This window comes from Struthio camelus, chromosome 1 (assembly GCF_040807025.1).
Source record: "Struthio camelus isolate bStrCam1 chromosome 1, bStrCam1.hap1, whole genome shotgun sequence".
Taxonomy (NCBI): Eukaryota; Metazoa; Chordata; class Aves; order Struthioniformes; family Struthionidae; genus Struthio; species Struthio camelus.
In genome coordinates, this window is record NC_090942.1 from 204,800,791 (window position 1) to 204,822,504 (window position 21,714).

General features: G+C 40.2%; 1 protein-coding gene across 5 annotated transcripts in view; it reads right to left on the reverse strand.

The window, feature by feature from the left end:
- The window catches only part of ZC3H12C (zinc finger CCCH-type containing 12C), a 41,802-nt gene extending 20,983 nt beyond the window's left edge, over positions 1-20,819 (reverse strand). The window contains exons 1-4 of one of the 5 annotated variants that reach the window (XM_068930308.1): positions 20,639-20,749; positions 20,188-20,257; positions 6,639-6,716; positions 495-1,261 (exon numbers count right to left, since the gene is read on the reverse strand). In XM_068930308.1, coding sequence (XP_068786409.1) covers positions 495-1,261; positions 6,639-6,662 — 791 coding nt within the window. In that variant the 5' untranslated portion in view covers positions 6,663-6,716; positions 20,188-20,257; positions 20,639-20,749. Of the gene's footprint in view, positions 1-494; positions 1,262-6,638; positions 6,878-18,767; positions 18,869-20,187; positions 20,258-20,638 lie in introns of those variants that run through there. The other 4 variants (XM_068930304.1, XM_068930306.1, XM_068930305.1 and 1 more) reach the window with 4 other exon arrangements.
- Between the last annotated feature and the right edge of the window lie 895 nt (positions 20,820-21,714).

Below are 21,714 nucleotides of genomic sequence, written 5' to 3' on the forward strand. Positions count from 1 at the left end.
TAACTCCTAATCTGACAACCGACACTGAAATCTTATAGACAGATTGTTTATCATAGAAAAACCTACCAAGACACTTATCTTCTAAGTCAGTTACTGTTTTATAACTTAAGAATTCTTACACCTGCTTTACCCTACTATATGTAACAGGTACAGCAATTTGCCCATAGCAAGACTGCCTACTAAAGGTTTGTTAAGCGTAACAAGAAGTACGTACTAGATAGGCAGTGGGAAGGGGAGATCTGATAGCTGTCAACATCGGATGATTGACATAATTAACCTATGGCTGCTTTAACAGCGAGTACAAACCACTGCACTCTTACTGGCTTCTAGCCTGATTGCAAAGATTTGCATACTGTCTGGTTGAGGAAGAAGCTTGCCGCATACAGCAACCTGTATACAATTTTAAGCAATTACACAGAACATCAGTGCTTGAATTAGACAAGGTATTTCTGTTTCCATTTAAATATATTAGCAAAAGCTTCAGGGTCACATACCTCATTGCCACATTGCTGCCATCAATAACTATTGGCCTCAGGTTGTCACCATCCTCTGTCACATCTTCCTGCAGTGGAGACTCTGACCTCTGAGACTCTATGGAAGACGTTTCACGCATTACACTAGTGCTAGCATTACTTACAGCCTGGTCAGTCTCAGTTTTATTTCCAAGTTTGACAAGTTCTCCCAAAATATCGTTTATTAAAGCATCAGTACCAAGTTTATTTAGTACAAGTTGAACCTGTTCTTCAGAGTAACCCAACTTAAGTGCAAACTCCAGTTTGGTTTGATATTCTTTCACCACATCAGGGGGCTTTCTGACTTCCTTAGGTACTATCTGAGCTTCTTCTATCCTCAAGTCTTGCAAAATCTCATTTCTTTTTAATATATGAGGCTCTAAGCAAGGAGATCGGCACAGTTGTCGGTGAGTCTTAGGCAGTAACTGTGATTCTGATGCAGTACTATTCAGTCTCTCCGACTCATTATCAGAATTTGTGCTTTCTTCAGAGTCACAGCTGGAGCTTCCAGATGTTTCTTCAGATGCCTCCTTGTCTGCATCTTCCTTCCTAGAATTAACTTTATCCATCGTTGGCTTCTCCACCACTGACCAAGGTACAATTGCATTTATTTGGGTGCCAGTGCTCCCCACATAAAGATGGCCTAAATCATGCCCTAGATGATCCTTCAAGCCCATGAAGCTGCTGCATGTACTTGACTCCACTTTGCCGTTTTTCTTGTATTCCTGAATATAAAGTGTTCTGTGTTCCTAAAGAGAGAACAAAAACGTTGCAGCTGATTACGTGTCTTTCTTGTTTTTTTTTTCCTGCTGTTTCCTCAGAACTAGGTTTTTGGCTAACTCAAAATTTTCTCATTTCCAAGGAAAAGTGCTGTTTCCTTAACGTCTGGATTTATTCTCTCCCAGAAGAGAAATAAGATTTTTTTTAAACATGGAAAACTTTTTTTGGAAAAAAACTTTTCATAAGAAATATATACAGCTAAGCTGATGAACAGCTAACTCTCTGTTTTCTAGGTGTATCAAATGTTCCTGCTTAAACATTTTCTGAAATGAAATGGGCTTATAAAAGAGTGTGAAATCAAATACTACAACTTTTTTTTTTTACTGTAATTCTGTGACAGAACCCTTGTCCAGTTTTAAAGTCATCGAGATATTCCATCTAACTTAAGACAATATTGCAACAATTAAAAACACCCTAAAAACTACTACAGCTATAAAATAAGAGTACTAGTAAAACTTTTTATGATGAACAGAAACTAGCATAACGCTAGATTATCTGGCATGCTAGGCAAACATAAATTGTCCTAATGCAGAAAATGAATTAGTGATACAAAAAAAAATTAAATAAAAGCTGATCGGCCTTAAAATGCATTATCAGTTCAACTGAATACAACCAACCTATTTCTGAATTCCCTTATAAAGGGATAGTTAAGACAAACTAACTGCTTTCAGAATGCAGCATTACTAACACATGTAGGATTTGGAGGCTTGGACTGATCTAATGTCCAATACAGCCAACAGCAGTCTTTCAATGATTTCAACAAGCCATTAATCAAGCCAATAAAGCAACAAAATTAAAAATTAATTTCAACTACTGCACTAGATTTGTACAAGCCTTTCACTAGGTCAAAACCTAAATACATAGGAAGAAGTCATCTAGGAAAAACAGAAGAAGAAAAGTTGCAGTTTTCTGCACCTCTTAACACCAGCCGCATCAGTTTTTCTGGAGGGATTTTGCATAATGGCAATTATACAGAAAATAGCTACCCATCACAAGGTTTACCTCCACAGTTTATGTTTAAAGGTAACTTACTACATCTTTTAGATGAGATCTTTGGCTAAAGTCTCAACTGCTTCAATAAAAAAAAAAAATATTTCTCATAGAAGAAAGTAGACCCCATTGAACAATTGTACTGCAAAGAAAAATCTACATTAAGGGAAGACTACAAAATAAAGAACTCTTTCACACTTTCATTTTACAAGGCAAAATATAAAAGTAAGAAATACATGCAAAGGGCTTTGCTTAAATTTGACAAACACTGTACAGACAAGATTAATAAAGGAGGTTATACTGAGAAAAAAAAATCTCTATATCAAGTAAAATGTCTTGATCTACGCTATGTAAGTTACTAATGTGTTTCATCAAGAGCCAAGATCTTTCTCTGTCAGCAAGGACATTAACTCCTCCTCCCCCTTACATGTTAGCATTTTTAAGAGTGACCAAGTAGTCTTAAAATATAGTATACTGTCCTCTGTGATAAAAAACTGCAGAGCATAAATAGAGAAATTAATCCAGGCTTGTCTCAAGACAAATGAAAGATCAAGTAATAACTCTAACCCATGACTTAGTAAAAACAGATTCTATAGGCACCGAGGGTGAAGAAATCACCAGTGTGGTGGAGGGTTTTGGTAAATTAAGTTGTTGCACCAGATAACTTCACCATTTTCAGTTTAAAAATCAATCATCAGCATTTTCCTCTTCAGTGCCTTCATCCAGCTAAGACAGCTAGGAAAGAAAATATGCCACCTTAAAAGTTTTATTTAGATCTGATTTTGTTAAAGAGAGCAAGGTTATAACACTCTCTCAAGTAACCCATCAACGAACGTTACTTTCTCTTAACCTGAAGCCTTAGGATTTCAAGTAACACCACAGATTAAACGCAACGAGAATTTAGGAAGTGAGCCTTTTCACATGGTGATTTATTAACTAATGTAATACACTTGATAGAACAGTGCTAGTAACAAATCACAACAATATCCCAATAAAAGGATACAGTTAAAAAAACCAACACTGTGGCCTTCACAGAACTGATACCAAAAAAAAAAAACCACCCTCAAACAAGAAAAATCTATTGGAAGCAAGGCTGCTTAGCAACCGGCCTTTAGTTGCTAGGATGCACTCCTTTAACATACCATCATGAATACTAGCACAGTGAAAGAATAATTTGGTATGAACAAAAGCCCATGAAAAAGACTGGGACTTAAGTGCGTCTGGTTTCCCCTCGGTGAACAATGCAGCTGCCAACCCAATCTGGGAGCGCCGACATCATTGTTCCACGAAAGCCACAATCTGCTCCGGCTGGAGGAAGTATAGTTAATAGGCAACACTTTTAAGCTGGACTGAAAAGTTGAGCTGGTTCATGTACTGCTGCCACAGAATACACTGAGATAATGGGTCACTGCCTAAATCCATGTACTGTGAAATGTCATTTTAGCATTGAACTAGAAGTAGAGAGAGGGTGGGTGTTTTTTTTTTTTTTTTTTTTGGAAGCAGGGGAGGAGGTTGGACATCAACAGCACGTAATAAACAAATCTTGAAACACACAGATCAGAAGGCGGGTTTTTTTAATGTTACTTCAAACAATACTTAAGTCATTCTCCAATTGTTTCCTTATTGAAGTTTTGTAAATGCTTTACAACAACTACAGTCATCATATCCTCCATTGCATTAAAAAAAAAAAAAAAAAGTATATACGTGTACTTGAAGATACAACACTATACGAAACACTTCAGATGATCTGTACATCAGCTATGTGTGAAAAAGGCCATAATGAGAGATACTTGTTCCTGGTGGGGAATGTATACAGAATAAGCATTGCTTTAAGTCTCTTGTCAGTCTCGTTTCACTCCAATAGAATTGCTTCCTTTGCGCAACTCTACTGTTTACGAGAGATTATTTAGAGTAGATAGTAATAAGAGCAGCAGCTTCAAGATCTGCCATTGATAGTATATAGTCACCATATTATAGCTTGAAAAGGGTAATTAGAAGTGACACACCTACTGCAAACCCAAAGCTAAATATTTCTGAAATAATTTGCATAAGCAGTGCACTACTCCTGGAATTTGGCCTACACCCTGCATGCAAACTGTATTTATTTTCAGACAAGTTTTTACAACATCTGTGAACTTTGCACACCATATTTGTGGTTAGCAGCATCTCTTAGAAATGCTAGACTTTGGAGATCCCCGCGTGTCCTTTATGAGATTCATTAATTAGAAACATGAAAATCAGATGTCATTGCTAAACACTGTTGGAGTTGCTTAGTTTATCCGGAGCAGGTTAATGAAGAGCAATTTGCCAGCCAGTCTGTTTGAACGAATTTATATTCCAAATATACACTAGTGCACCTATACATAGGATAATGAAGCTCACAAAAAAGCAGAGAAGGTCACATTTATTAAAGGGTAACATCCAATATGAAGAACTCCTTACATTCTTCACTTACAAGGAACTCATTATGCACATATGGTTTTAAAGTATGCTTCCTGATACAAGGCAATATAGATAACAAAAATATCTGCTACAAGTTCTGACTCAAATCAGAGCCAGAAAAAAAAAAAAAAAGTAAAAAAAATTCTTGCCAAGAAAAGTCTTTAGTTTTTGGTCATGCTCACAGTTGAGTAAATTTTATTAATTTTTTCACGAATAAAAAAAAGCAGGTAAGTCCCAATTCAGACATACCTATGACATCATAAACTTTTAAGAGGTTAAACTATAATCTCCGACTAACTTGACTATTAAAGGCCTAAAATACTCTATTATTGAGTCAAAAACATTTATTAAGTATAAATGTAACACTCTGGATGAACACTGTAGAACTGTATTCTTTTTCCATTTCTTAAGACACCACTATTTTCCACTAAACAGTAATAGTAATCAGCTCATTAATCCATTTCACACAATACATTACTATTGCTAAAGAGGATGTGGGCAAATAGATCTAATCTTTTAATATATATTCTGAATATTTTCCACTTACAATTGAACATAATAGTTTAATGCAAATTTAGTACATGAAGGAAAACATAACAAGGAGTGAAACAATATCTTGTGGCAAAACGTAACAGCAATTGTGTATTCTCAAAAGAGCTTCAAAGTTTCTCAAGATACATTCTACAGTGAAATAGTTCATCTTGTTTTCACACAGGAATATTATTTTTTAACTCTTCTAAACAGTAAATGGGAAATATTTAGATCACAGCTTGTTGAGACTCTAATTACGTGTCACAAAAAGAAGTGCATAGCTGATCAGAAAGAAAAAATGAATGTAGTAAAGATACTGCAACAATGCAAATAAAATAATGAATATGTAATAAATACCTACTGCTGTAGTTTCTATGTATTTAATTACCATTGTATTTCAGCGAGTGCTGTTGTCTGCATCATTCTATCTAACAAAGGAAGGATGTCCCATTGAACAGATTGGTTAATGCTCTGGGGCAACAGATGTCTACTGGAACTGCAGGAGACCAGCAACTGGTGGCCTGCCCATCTTCTGAAAACTTTCAATAGACTCATGCATATGTTCACACAATAGGGCATGTGGTAGAAATGCAAACCTCTTTTTAACCCTTTTATATGCCCTCTTTGCCTCCTAACTGATATATGAAGGTCTTTGTTTTGTTTTGTTTTTCCTTTACAGGATCCTTGGAACACAGGCTCATGGAGTATACAGTGTTTGTTCTTCAGCCTAACATCTAAACTCAAAACATAAAACAAAACAGATTAGAAACTTTATAAAAATAACCTGGCTAGATTTGACACATCTAAGAATAGCACAAAGCCTTTGACTAGAAAATGTTCCCACCTGAGAGTAGCCTAATGCTGCATCTTACATTGTAGTAACTTCACATATCCCACAATGGAGCCCTTCCTACTTCCACAAATATAGTAAATGTCATCCATCACATGGTGCAATGGAAAAGTTAAAGAAAAAAGAAAAAAAAACCCCACACACCCTCTTTTTTCTCTCACTCCCGAATTAAGTAATAGCACATTTGGGAAAACAGATAACCATCCATAACTTAAAGTTGAAGCTTCCCCTTCCCCACGAGGGACTAAAAGAAAATTTGTTCTGTTGGTATACTGTCTACTGTTTTCAAGTTCTCGGAAATACAGCATTATTGATGCTCTCAGAAGTTCCTTAATAGAACGCATTGTGCTAAAAGATCACTCAGTCTTCAAACATAAATGTTTTTCTTTCCATTTTTTTTTGAAGACACACACATAGAGTGTAAATCTCAGCTGACACACATGCTAGTTATGTTGTCAGAATGCAAACTGATGTGCTGAAACATCAGAAAGGCAAAACGTCCTATTTCTGCAGGGAAAAGCCCATATACTTACGTTCGCTGGAAAACACACAGACATTGGCTTCTTGTAGCTGTTCCAGAAGCAACTCCTTAACACGATTGCGGCTGCAGGCTTCAGGCAAGCAAGCAGAACAATGAATGGATGAACAGATGGACCCGCAATGTCTTTGCTTAACCTATTGCCGAGCGGCATCAGAGCCAATCACAACCCGCATCGCTCACAATTAGTTGGCCAGGCAGATGCAAGGCAACCTCCCCACCCTGCATCAGGTTTGGAGGTTTCTAAGATAAGCAAGTTGATGTCATTCTCAGGGTCTGCCCCGGGCAGCATGTGTATTAACGAGGGGTGTGCAGCAACAATAGGCCATACAAAAGAGACTAGCAGGCAGCTGCTGTATGAGAGCCAGAGTCATTAGGGAGCAGGCTGCCAACAAGAAACACCTGGCTTGGGCAGACTTCAGCTTCTCCTCATTGTTTCTAATTCATGAAACAAAGAAAGGAATTATTTTTAAGTAGTAAAAGTTGTGAGTCCCTATTAAAAAAAAAAAAAAAAAAAGCCAAGCCAACCCCCAACCCCACCCCAAAACCCAATCCTAAAGAATTTAATCCCTTCTATAATGGAAGCTAACAATTCTTTGTATGGAAAAATATTAAAGAGAAATAAGATCTATCAGTAACTACTTGCATTTCCCTATTCTTGTTAATAAAATTAGTCATATTGGTACAACACACAAAGAAACATGGAAGAAGCCCACACTAAACACAAACATATTCAGAAACCACTTTCTGATTTTCCTGACACGTTACTGCATCAGTCAATAAAAGTAATAAACTTGCATTTGTATGCAACTGTAATAGTGTCCTTATATTTCAGTTTCAATGGAAAGTGAAACTGATTACACTGAAAACATGTCATATTAATTCACGGAATGATGGATATTTTTAATCAATGGCATTGAAACATTAGGGCACTTGATAGAAAGGAATTATGAACCACCCTTTTGTTCTGGAGTCACTCATACTTGTTTGTAATAGAACTTCTTTTCCTTTTATTTCACGGGTCTCTTCTAGATGCCAAGATCTTTGCAATGAAGAAATATTTGAACAAAAGTCAAAGCTGGCTCTATCCTAGCTCCTTTATTGCTATTATTTTTATTGAGGTAAGCTGCAAGAAAACCCAAGCGCAAAACAAAACCCAAGAATTCCAGTGTCCCTCCCTCCAACATTTCCAAGACCACATGCTTAGTGATATAAGAAAAGCTAGGTTGGATGTCTGCTAAAAAAAAAAAAAAAAAAAAAAAAAAAAAAGTGATGTGGGCCTTCATATAAAAACTAGTCATTCCTGGTAACTTTAGTGAAGATAGCTCAGTGCAGATAAGTAGAGCAGCTCTGAGGAGATTCTCTATTGTCACAGTCACTCAGACGAAAATCTGCAAAGAGTACGTTTACTGAATTTCAGCATCATTACATGACTAAGCAGTATCGAAGACCACAGCAGTAGCTGTCCTCTGCTTGGGTGGAGAGGCAGTCTACTGGGAAGCATCTACTGGGATTTAGAAAAATGTGAATAGGTTTGTTAGGACTGTATGAGTAATTTCCCAAGCTTTACGTGGATATTAAGTTATTCAGGATAGTAAATGAAATCACATACCAGCATGGTATTACACTGACGCATTTATCGTGCACGCGGGATATTAAGCTACAAATCAAAAGCCCAAACTACAGTTTCTCTACACCATCCATTAAACACTAAGAACAGCCAGCTACGAACACTACTTTTTTGGAGTTTTTAAAGTCAGAGGCAGGAGGAGACTCCTCACTAATTTCTGCCACCATGAACACAAAGACTGAGAGAAAGCTATCCATGAGCACAGTGGGAAGCCTGATCTCTAGCACTGGATTAAGCTTCTCTGCAAACAGTGAATAAAAGCAGTGATCTGAAAAAGCTAATCAGTCCCTGCTGTGGTATTTAGACTACCTTAGTTGCCGGTATTGGATAACGTTAAGCATATTAAAACTTCTGTAGACAAAATAAGAAGCCAGTCTGGCTTACCTATGTCTAAGAACTGCCCTTAAATGCAAGTGGGATCAGTTGGCTAGTCATTAGTTTAATATCCCTCCAAAAAGTGCCAAGCAGTCCTGTTGTAATACCAGAAACGCTTGTTTTGGCGGAGGATACTTATGATCCCATTTATGTACATCTGTAACAAAACTTACTGGCACAAAAGTGGTGCATTTACGGCTCTACATGCACAGCTAGGACAAGTATATGATCTGGCTTAAAAGTCTGAATTAAAAACAAGGTTTTAAGAGGTTTACTTGGGAAGATATGCCCCTCTGACATCTTCTACAATAATAATAAAAATCCCACAAAATAACTTTCCACACTCCAAGCGCATGTCTTCTGGGAACCAAATCTAAACTTTAGTTGCTGATTAATCTTCATGCTAATGCTATATTGCAGCACTGACTACAATCAAATTGAAACCAGGTAACCTGAAGACTTAGGTCATACAGTTTCATTTACATAGAGTATTCTAACAAGCTGTAATTGCATGGAATTAAGAAAACGTTTTCTAATTCTACTTTTTGCACAGTATCAGTTACTTAGAGCAGCCAATTGTCCTTGAAGACTCTTTTTTTTCCAAATCTTCCCTAAAGGAAATTGTGGTGTTCAAGGTTTACAAGATGCCAGATCATTCTATTAAAACATGCTTGTGATGACAGAAAAACATTAGGACAAAAAAGTATTCATATTACGGTTTTAACCAGTATACTAGATTTCCTACTGGGAACGATGAGGTCAACAAAGAAACCCTAGTAAGAAACGATGCGAATCTCTTGTCACATCATGACAGGCTACAATAGCATCACTAGAAAGTGCACAATGCAGATGAACAAAGAAAGCACTACTTCTTCTGCTAAAACCTTCAAATCCAGTAACCTGACTGATTTAGCAATCTCCTATTACCATATTTAAAACACAAAAATATTATGAAGAATATTATGAATATTATGACTGTATATATATATACAGTCACTGAAATATGCCATAGGTAACAACACCTCAAATTTCTGGTCTTTCAAGATCAGTTAAGCAATAAACACCTCTATTCTTGTGGCTCAAAGATCAGACATTGTGCATTTCTCACAATGCACTCATCAGGTCCCCACTATAATTTATTTAAACAGCAGGATAACACAAAGTCATGAACTCATCAGAGGTGACAAGCCCCATGGCCTTACTTAGGGACTTAATGGGGGACGGAGGTTTCAGGACAGTGCACAGCAAGGTGACAGGGCACAGGCTGGGATGCTGCAGGGAGACACAGACCAGGGTGAATCTCTCAGCTGGGCAAGGAGTGGGAAGGAGAGAGTCCCCTTCCCACTGTGCTGTTTGGTATGAAAAGCACACAGGGGAGGATCAGAAAGACCAAAGGAGGGAGAGCTGGGGCAGCTGGGAAATTCAAATAGCATAGGCTGAAGATATTAGGGAAGTGCTGCTATAAGGGAAGTAAAAAAAGCTGCCAGTTCCAGCCAACTCTTGTTATTTCAAACACGCTGAAAACAAAGGCTTATTTAAAAAGAAATGATTTTATACAAGCATACAGAACGGTCATTCTGTAATTCTAGCGGGATTGTTGCAGTAATTAGAAAGAGGACTTGTCCCACTAAAATATTTATCTTTTATTATAGAACTTTACACTAAATTTCCAGTAATAAATGCTGCATTTGCAAGAATACACTGCACAAGTTAAAAATTAATCACATACCATTGCATTTGTGAAATAAAGACAAAGCTTGTATACTGCAGACAAAGCTCACTGCTGCGCTACTGGGAAACATCCTACATTTACTCTTGTACTTAGGAACTGCAGTGAACTGCTCATCTTTCAAACTAAGAAGTGGCAGTATAATAGAAATTCCTCTTCACCAGTTTGTATCTTAAGTGATACAAACTATCCCAGGTATAACACTTTAAAGCACCACTTACCATTCCTCAAAATTAAGTACACTTCTTTCTAGACTGCATCTATATGCAATCACAAAAAAGAAAAAAACCCCAAAACCAAAAAACCCAAAACCAAAAAACCCCAAACTCTATAGCCATGCAGAGCAGTGAATTACATGACCAGTAAAATGTTCCTGGAATTCAGGGGGGGGGAAAAAAAAAAAAAAAATCAACTGATACTATGATACAGATGAGTGATGCTATTCTCTAGGCAAAGAAAAAATAATATATAGCATTTTTCAAAATTTCATTTAAGTAGTATCAACTGTATTTTCAAAAATAGTATGTTCACCTGTAAAAAAATATATGGAAACACTTTAAAATGCATAAAAACAAAGTGGCAAAGAATATTCCACTTTTGGAGAGAAGACTCAGCTGCCTGTAGTTATGTTTAACATTTAATAAAGCAGAGATGAATTTTCCAATAGGACCTTCTCTTAAAAGGGGGTTAAGGAGGTCTATAAGTTCTAGTGAAAATCTTCTAAATCATTAATATTGACTGCATGTAAGACTCGCACAAACTGTTGCAACATTCATCATGACATCCTCTAATATTTGGTTTAAAAAGAAGAGAAAAAACTTCAGCGTTACCCTGAGCAGCAATTACTTCTTTGCTGACTACGGGTATAAGTAGCTCCAGCCTTTCCTCACCTGTGGGTAGACAAAGGCCATGAGCATGCAAGCCGTTTGTCATGAGATGACGCAGTGTCCACATGCAGTATCCAGCTAACAGTTTGCCTACCTAAGGAAGCCGTTAGGCTTCAGCTATAAAAATCAACTGTCCAGAAAGCATAAAGAAGCATTCTGCAACAGGAAGAACAGTGACATTGCCCTTCAATATCACACTAAGGAGTAACTCCTGATATGAAATATATTCTGAATGAAAGTATTTGTTTCAGAGAAAGTGAACAGCTTTGATGGTGTGACAAAACAAACCACCATATTTAACTAAGAGGATAACGAATGAAAAAGTAGTTGCTTCTGCACCATAACAGATGCCTGCTGTTAGGCATGCATCTCCAATGCTTCTTCCACGGTATAGGATTTTCCCATGTCCAAGTGGAGGCTTGAACCAAGCTCTGGTTAAAAGCAGGAACAAAAATACAAGTCACTATAGACATATCTGCACAGATAAACCAGTGTGCACACACAAGACTGCATTATCACAGAAGTCTTGTTTCTATAGGCAATAAATCACAGGACCAGAAAGTCTTGATTTTGGGGGGGAATAAACACGTAAGAGCACTCCATCAGCTACATCAAGAAAAAAATTCTGGTTACTATACACATAAGTAGTTTGACTATTCCCACTGTTTAACCAGATAAGGTAAAATTTTGCAACTATGTCCATATAGGTAGTTTCTTTTACTCCTTATACCACTTGAGCCATGTGAGAGCACAAAAACCTATCCTGCAAGTCTGACTTCAGGACCGGTGTCTCGGTGTTTCCTGTCTAAAATGCAAGGAATATAGATTTTTTTTTCTTCCCATAAATATGCAAGTATCAGGGGAAAATACAACAGCTGTTACTAGCACTGAGAAGTAGGTATAATAGTTTTTAGCTGTCTAAGGCTGCACTTTAATCCAATACCTTGTATTTATTTCTCCCCGTTCAGGGGATGCAAGAGCCTGAAACTCCTTAATTATTAAGAAAATATATTCAGATTAAAAATTATATTCAGAGTAAGGTATATTATATACATATAAATATATATATGAATCACACACCCCTGGTTTTCAAATTCCAGTGTACAGATACTGAAATGTAAAGCCTATTTTTAAACAATTGCAAAAGAAAGCCAAGAAAAGTCAACCTGCTGTCAATCTATGTCTATATGGGGTCTTCTATCTCTACTGGAATTTTTTTCAGCAATTTGCAAGTTGAAATTTTGAACTGAATGATTTCAGCAATTTGCAATGTTGAAAAGCCGTCATGCACTAATCTAGACGGCTGTTGAGCAACTATTCTCACCAATATCAGTACAGCATGGAACCCGCTATATGTTTCTGCAACAAACCAGAGAAATGGTGTTTATCTTTTAAGATAAATGCCAGAGAGCACTCTGTTTAATTTCTTTCTTAATTTTAAGAATTGAAGCAGACACACAGAGATACAAATCACTCTAGAGAAAAAAAAAAAAGTTTCCAGCAATGGATGCTAGATTTGATCTCTTCCCAGTTTTAGAACGAGTCACACTGTCTGGACGCTTTCCGAACATGAACATTTGGATCGTCCAATTAACCTTTCTTGTGACAATACTGGGCGGCCAGACAAGACCTACAACTATACAAAGTGTACACTGTCATGCTTAGCAAGGTATATTTATTCAAATTTGTTATGTCAGAACAAAATCCTCTTAAAAGAAACCAACATGGTTACGTGAAAAAGTATTCCCTTCATTTAAATACAAATTTAAGAGACTTAGCTCGTCAACCTAACAGCTGTTTTCTGTACCACAGACTATTATTAAGAGTTTGAAAGGATCTTCAGAAAATAGGCCCTTTAAATTGTCTAATAACATGGCCAGGTTGTGTTTCAGGTCATGCTGCTGGCAACAGTGTTCCATAATCTCCAGGTTTCTGGACTGAGTTCAAGGTGTTGGTTGGACTCTGTGTAGCCCTAAACGGCTTCATAGGGCTATGCTTATTTGAGAGACAATTCCTTTGCCTGTACTACACTGCTGCAGTTGTCATTTTGGACCCGAGCCTTCTTGGAGAGAGCTGCCAGCAGTGGATTTTCTACAAGACTTTCAACCTTGCAATTTACTCCTCCTGGGCTGAAAGAGGGAGAGAATACAGCAAGGTCTAATTTTTTTACCCAGATTTAGAAAGGTAAGAATCAAGATAGGTAGAGATGGTAGGATGCTTTGTCAAGATACACTCAGTACAGAATTCTTATTTTCTTCCTGGGGAAGCTTTTAATAGAATCGATAAGTATTAACAATAGCCAGATCTTATAGTGAGTGAGTTACTGTAACTGCAAACGGAACTTCAAAAATAAACAGAAAGAAAACAGCTATACAGTAGAAGTCTATTTGACTACCTGCCATTATGGATTTTCTTCAGATTTACTTAACCCAGAACTCAGAAGAGACCACTAGAAGTCTGCAAACAAAATAAGATACATCAGTCTTTGAAATCCTAATATTTTATCCATTAACAAAGCAGTTTGTCCACTTCCAATAACCTAACGTACCCCAAAAAAGACAAAACAACTGGCAGTGATTTTACATGATCTTTGTAGGCCTTCAATTACAGTCTTTCCATTCCAAGCTCAAAATTTTGCAACTTTTAAAGTAGAAGTGAATGTTCCAGAACAAATTTCCTTAGATTTAGCCTCCACCCTACAAATCTTTTTTTCTTTACGTTGGTGAGCAGTCCTGTGACTACCTGCACAGATTCTTCTGTTAAGAATATCTCAAGCCTTTTTTTTGCCCCTCAGTTCACACATTTTGCTTTTCATGAATTTAGATCTTACAATAATAACAGATGGAAATGCAAAAATTTCATTCAGAACTGGTGATGCCATTCACATTTAGAATGAAATAATCAAGCTGGAAGGGATGAGCTAAACTTTACAGAGCCTGCTGGAGGCAGTTTTTGTAGCGGTCTCACTGAAAACAGTTTTCTTCCCAGTATTCCCACAGATAAACTGACGAATGCATCCAAGCTGCAGATGAACAATTCAAACCGCCTATGGAAGTACGTTGAGCATAGGAAGACGGACCACTCTTAGGATGACAGCATCTATTCTCATACTAATGAGTTTATCCAGGGTTTCTCTTATGACAGATGAACACCTCAAAAAGTAACTGGTTAGCAACATACTACCATCTGAAATTTAGCAAGCTGTTCTTACCCACAAAGAAACACAGCCAGAGTCACTTCTGAGCAAGCCGACCAGTCAACCCTCAGGTTCACAAGCACTGCTAGACTATCATGTATTGGTACCATCAAGACAGAACTGAAAAGAGTACGGTTGGTTTGTTTGTTTGTTTTTTAAAGTAGTTCCATGTGAACCACAGACTGCAACCACAATCTCATGAAACTTAGGAGGATGGAAGACCGTCACTAAATACTGAACAAAACCTTATGGAGAGGCCATACATGGAACTAACATGATTAAACTTAAAGCCAAAGTTCAGTTATTTGGAGTCTTGAAAAAGACTGCTGGATTTGCTCACCAGCAATTCCACAATGCAAACGCACGCTAAACCTCTGTGAGGAACTGTAGTCCAATTATTTTTAACTCATCAGATAAAGGAATTAGAAACAGTTCATTCAGAGAAGAAGGCAGAAAGCTCACAGAAATAGTGAGCTGCAAAATATTCAAATAAACAAAAATATTCAAATAAACTTTGAATGAGTCTTGGTAATAAGGTCAAACTCCAGCTAATGGGTACCACTTAAAGTCAGTCATGAGCAATGCAGCCTTCTGTTTGAGCACGATGAAAGTCCTATTAGTGCCACGTGTACATGATGCCAGGCGTTATTTCTCCTCCCCCTGCAACCGCTAATAAAAAAGCTAAAACCAGATAAATGAGCGAGTGATTGAAGAAATAACAGCCGAAGCAGGAAGCTCAGATTTTAATCCTTCAGCAATATGCATAGGCTGTAGCTCAGCAACAACGTCAAGAAACCTGGACTGCAATCCAACAGTGACGGTTCCAGAAACAGTAACAAGTCCAATTTACAGCTCAGCAAGGCTGGCAAGAACCCAACTGGCAGCCCAGCAAGAATGGCAGCAACAAGCCCAGAAGCAGCTGCTGTAGAGACTTTTAACCCAGGTGCACTGCCCTGGGCATTTGCAAACCACAGCCTTACCCTAGCCAGAACAAACCATTTCCAGAGGTGTATCTGGCAGTACAAGTAGTACATACTGGAATTCTTGCAGAAGGAGAAGTCATCTCAGGTTTTCAAATCCGTTGAATATTTTAAAGTGGAAAGGCCTTAGGCAATATTGCTACAAACTTTGAGGCTTTCAGACCCTCCACTTAGACAAGCTGGAGATCACCATGACAGTGCTGATGGTGCTTTAGAAGCGAAACGCTTCTTACCGAGCATGAGGCCATGTATCAGTGCTTGGTACAGGAAAGACCATGTAACTCAATGGCTCAAATATCTTTAGAGATGATGAAGGATTCAAGGACCCTGTCAGAGTCAGGTTATAGTCAACTATAATCACTACTAAGAAAGTCCAAAGACCAGGTTTTATTGATACCAGCTCCTTATGTTAACAGTTTGCAGAACAAAAGGAGAGTCTCAAAGTAGCTTCTACTAAAGGAACTATAATCCATCCCTTTTACAGCCAAGCTCAGCGAAACCACCAAATTTTATCAGTCCTAAGATAAAAGGTCTAAGTCACAGCAGAACAGAGATTTTTCAACTCATCACAAAATTTGAAAGCTTTATGATCAGTCAGATTACATTTTACTTTGAAAGCTGACTCATTAATTTCTCAACTTAATGCATTATTTGTTACAGCTCATATGGGAGGATGGCACACATAAAGGGTCATTTAGGAATTATTAGGACAATATTTGTCAATTGCTAAAGCACTCAGAGATTTAAGACCCCAGCCAGCCTCTGAGCTTTACATGCCCACAGCAAGCAGATTGCTTTTCAGGTATTTGCGATAACCTGTGTCACATTTACTGCTCAACAGCGCTACACCTCCAGCTTCACTAACTTCCCCAGTCTTGGCACTACTTTGCAACTTTCAACCACCTCTTAAGACAATCCTTTCACACCAAAAGAAATTGCTCTATTTTTCTATTGGGAGGATCATTAACATCAGTTGAAGTGTCCTGCATTCCCAACCACTGAGCGTCTTGCTTTGTCTATCTCATTTTCCCTTGCTACCCTTTTCACAAAATAGCAACTTCTGATGAAGTACTTTCTCCTTAACATGGCTTTGGTTTCCCTACTATTGACCCTCAAGTAAACTGTAATTTTCTGAAAGAACACATTTTACACACAGTTTGTACAATCTCGTAGAAGGATTATGCAAGTGGTATGTTCATCTAAAAGAGCTCAGATCAAAATCACTTTGGTCCAAAATAGAGGTATTGGGAGCTGTATTTCCTGAATATGTATGAGCTTTCTAAATTTAAAGAACAGACTGACCCTGGGAATGGTCTAACAAGATATATAAACAGAAGTCTACCTTTCCAGGGAGAAAGATGATGTTTGTAAAACTTTCAAGTGTGACACTAGTATCATAAATAGAGCAAGAAGAACCTTAAAATGGCAAAGCAGTCAAGACAGGTACAGTCTCGAGTGTGCCTGTGAGGTGAACCTGGAGACAGGAAAAAAAAAAAAAAAAGAAACCCTGAAATGTCACAAGGTGAGCTTCTCTATTCCCCTGTGGTCGACTTTGAAAAGGTTTTCTTTGAACTTTTCTAGTCAGGACAACAGACACACAAGTCTGAAAATTAAAGTATTCTTTAAAAACATTCTTCATTCTTGAATCATAGAATAATGGAGCTTTAGTTTACCAAAAAGCTAAAACAAATCCCTAATGTGGGAATACAATCTCCTTGCAGAATGGGAAAGTAAAAGGATGGAGTGTCAAGTCTAATTTCATACCAAGCAAAATACCACTTGAATTTTGGTAGTGTAAGCTCAGCCTTTTTATACAAAAAGTAGGATCTAGGCAAAAGTATTCAATCCTGACTGAGATACATAAAAGAAGAAAGCCTGGTTTATCTAAGCAAAAGACCCTAAGGTTACAAAAACCTTCATCAGTTTCTGCTCATCATTAAAATGACATGCTTTTTGACAAAGCCTGAAGAAGTTATGCAACATGTAAAGATGCAGAGCTTTACAGTGAGAAACATCTGTACAGTATTCCCCCTCCCCAACCTCCGGAGGGCTGCATATTCCACAAGACCCACAGAGGCAGAAACACGGCGGGGGCAGGGGGGGGGAGGGCAAGCCTTGCAGCTCTACCAGGAAGGCTATTCTGGACATATTACAATTGATCTTCTATTTGCATGCTAACTGGAAATGACTATACGTTGAGATCATGAGGTACGAAAAATGACTCCACTTCTTGTTACACCATCTTACTACTTTTGTTTTACACTTTTATTATATACTTTTTCAATATACTACTTTTAACATACAGTTCAGTATTAAAAAGGTGCCAATTCTTTCAAGCATAAAAATACAAACTTGTTCAATCAGTGGCTTTATAACTTCAAGCATATGGTAGAAGTAACACGTTTACTTTAAATACTTAGCATGCTTGAAGACAGGATTTTAAACAGAATTGTACAGTACATAATAAGAGGTATAACACAAAATTATGCAATAACTTCAGCCAAAGAACAAGCACTTAAGTCTCTTCACGGAAACAACTCATTCTGTATAACATCTGTTTCTTACGATAACCCAGATACAGTTCTCAGGACCACAAGATTTAAATAAATAAATAAATGAAATATGTAACTGTCTTAATCACTAATAAGGCTAGCTGCCATGGCAACAAACAGTACGGAAATGAGTGAACGAAGAAATGTCTCTTGAATAGCTTAAAAAAAAATTCTGTCTATATATCTACTTCCTAGATACATAAGTGACACCACATTACAGGCAAAGGAAGCAGAATAATATTTACGGAACAGGAAAAATATGATAAATAAATTTTAAGCCACAACTTTGTCACATGTTTTCCAGCTTTCTTCTTAATTATTATAACCCCCCCATTCTTCCGTCACTCTCCTTTTAAGTACGTTGTGTTTCAGCTTTTAAGAATACGTAAAATACGTACTGTGAAAATTAGCCAAATTCAGACTACTAACTTCTACTAAAAAAAAAAAAATCCCCTGAAGAAACTACAGACTTGACGTGTCCAAGAGCAGAAGTGTTTTTATAAGTACTAGTTCAAACCTTATGGATCTCATGCAGAAAATATATTACAAATGACAGAATCTTGCTCAATAAGAAATCAAACCAAATCACACATACCAAACATGCAGTTGGTTATTTTATCCAGAAATGGCTATGGCGAAAAACTGACCTAACCTAAATAAGTTCTCAATTTCATTACAGTCTGACTTTCAGTTGTCTTGTTTCGACTCACAGGATATTTTCAGCTGCACATTGGATGCATAAAATCTCATAGAAAAAATAAGGCTTTTGACCTACCTCTGTAGAACTGAGCAGTAAATAGTTTCATCAGAACTGCACCACATCTCCATTGTTTTCAAGCCCCATCAACTGCTAGCCTGGTTCCCATCAAAGAAATGAACGGCTTTGGAATACCACTCATCTTTTTACAGACTGGTATAATACAGAAGAGTAAGAGGTCAAATCACACCAGTGGACTGTTGCTCAGCTCAACATTCTGCATAAAATGCAGCGTCTACACAGATGAGTCAAGTCTGGATAGTGACTGCTGCCCTACAGAAGTCTAGTGAAATAATAACTATAACAGCCATGTGGGACTAAAACCATAAATAAGGCAAGGTTTGTAGTAAGGAGAAATATCTTCAACCGGTTTGACTACCTCCATTAGGAAAAACAGGAAAGCGATATGCCACAGAGTTTTTCCAATTTCTTAAAAATGATTGGTCTAATTAACAAAAAAGGGGAGGGAGAGAAAGAGAGCTCAAAGCAAAAAAAAAAAAAAAATCCCAAATCAAAAAACCCACATCAGCAAAAACCTTCCCCCATAAAAATCTTTTATGAAGAAGTAGTAGAATCATTTTGTCAACATACCAAAATAGCTGTAAACTTTAGTTTATGCCAAGACCACAAAATTGTAACACATTGTCATTTTAAAGAGGATTTGTTTCATTCACTGCGTTACACTTCCCTGAAGAGGAATCTCACCATGGATCATCACCAGAGAGAAAAATTTGCTCATTAAGATTTATCCAACATTGTACTGAAGAACTGTTCTGCTAAACTCAGTGGATTGTTCACAGGCAAATGCTAGGTGGTAAAGGAAGTACCCTGCCACTTTGAAAACCCACATGTACTCAAATGGTTTATTTCCTTTTGATATCGAACGACTGCTACACACCTAGCACTTCCCCAAGCACACTGGTATTCGCTAACTCCCCTACCCAAGACCCCCAGTTACAAATGATGTCTCTGCTTTGCAAACACAGACTAAGAGGACAAGGCACAGGGAACAAGGCATTTTCACACATCTGCTCAGGAGATGGGAGCGACTGTTTAGCAAGGTGGGTTTAGCTGTTTAAGCCAACTTTCAGCAATAACCTCTAGTTAGGGTTATGCGGCCCTGCGAAAGCTACCAGGTCGGCCACGCGCAGCAGCGCCCAGTGCGCCACAGTATCCTGCCCTGGAGGGCGGACAAAACCCCCCAGCCCGACCAGGGCAGCGGTACCTGCCCGACAGGACTCGTATGTGTCTGCAGGATCGAGTCCAAGGCACGTAGGTGAAAGAGAACTTTCTTTTTAAAAAAAAAGAAAAAAAGAAAGAGAGAGAGAAACCACAACTGAAAAGCTCCGGCTGGCTCTGAGAACAGCTCAGCTAACGCTTTCAGGGGGTTCGGCCTATCCTAAGTCGCTATTTGGTTAAACAGCCCAAGCCAACTTACGCGGCGAGCGCTCCTGGCCGCGCACACGCGGAGAGCCTGAAAGCAGATCGTCGCTGCACTCAGAGAATGACTTAAACAGAAAAAAAAGAAAAGGAAGTCACAAGCACGGAATGACAGACTAAGTATAGCACCTGAAACTACTACAATCCTTCTTAAAACCTCAGTCCTGGAAGCGAAACGCGCCCCTCACCGCAGCCGCTGCCGGGGCCCCCGAGAGCGGCCGCAGGGCAAGGCAGCCCCAAGCGCCGCCCCCCAGCCCCCGCCGCCGCCGCCGGGGCCGGGGCCGCCCGCTGCCGCCGGGGCCGGCGGAAACTTCGCGAGGCGCCGCCGCCGCCAGGCCCCGGCAGGCGGCCAGGCGGGAGGGCAGCGAGCCGCGGCCCCGCTAGGGCCCCGCTAGGGCCCCGCCAGGGCCGGGCGGCGCCGTCCCAGGGGGAAGGGGGCCGTCTCCTACCTGCCCGGGAAGCGCCGAGCGGCCGATCCGCCTCGCCTCGCCTCGCCGCGCTGCTTGCCCTGCCGTGCCGCGCCGCGGCGTCCGCCGGCCGGGCGACCTCGCCGGGCGACCTCGGGGAGGTGCCGGGGGGCAGGGCCTGCCCGCCACGCCGCCTCCCCGTGTTTACACACGCGCCGGCCAGGCCCCGGCAACGAGCGTCACTCGGGGCAGCCTCCGCCGCAGACACTCCCCCTGGCTGCCGCCGCCATCGCCCGCCCCGCCCTCGCCCCGGCCCCGTCACCCACTTGCAGCGGCGGAGCCCGACGCGGCCCCTCCTCCGCCTGTCGCCGCCGCCGCAGGGAGGCTGAGTCGGCAGCCGGCACCTGCTACCGGGGCTCGCCCAAACCCGGCTTCCTCCTCCCCATGGCCAGGGCTCGCCTCCCCGCTCGGCGGCCTGAAACACAGCGCCCGGGGCGAGGGCCGAGCGGCGGGGCCGGCCGCCGCCTGGGCTCTGCCCGGTGGGCGGTGTCGGGGGGCGACGGGCCGGCGGCCATGTCACGGGTCCCCATGGCGGGGGGCGGCGGCCATCACGGGAGGCGCAGCAACGCGCCTGCTGAAGCAGCGCGAGCCGGCTGGTGCCGGCGGTGGGCGGGAAAAGCCTGTTCTGGCCGCAGCTGCCGGTTGCAGTGATGGCGGCGGGGCCTGGGCGGCTGTCCCTGCGGGCTCTGGGGACACGGGGCTTGGGTTGGCGGTCTGCGGGGTGAGCTGCCCTCCGCCTGCCGCCAGGTTGCCCTTGCTCTTCTGCTGCTGCCCGTTAAACGTCCTGCTGTCATCGGACAAAACCGCAAGGTGCTTGAAGACGCGGGCTATGCCGTATGGCCCCACGTGAAGAAATGAAGATTGGGTGAGAGCTTATTGCCAAAGATCACAAGCTGAGCTTGTGGCAGAGTTGGTAACAGTCCTGGGAAGCCTATCTTCAGTCCCAGGCCCTAGTTACGGGACGTGTCCTCCCACCGCACTGTTGCTTTCTCACAGGCTAAGTGATCTACCTCACTCCATCCTGCTGCGCCGTCTGAGTCCCTGTCGAGGTGGCTCAG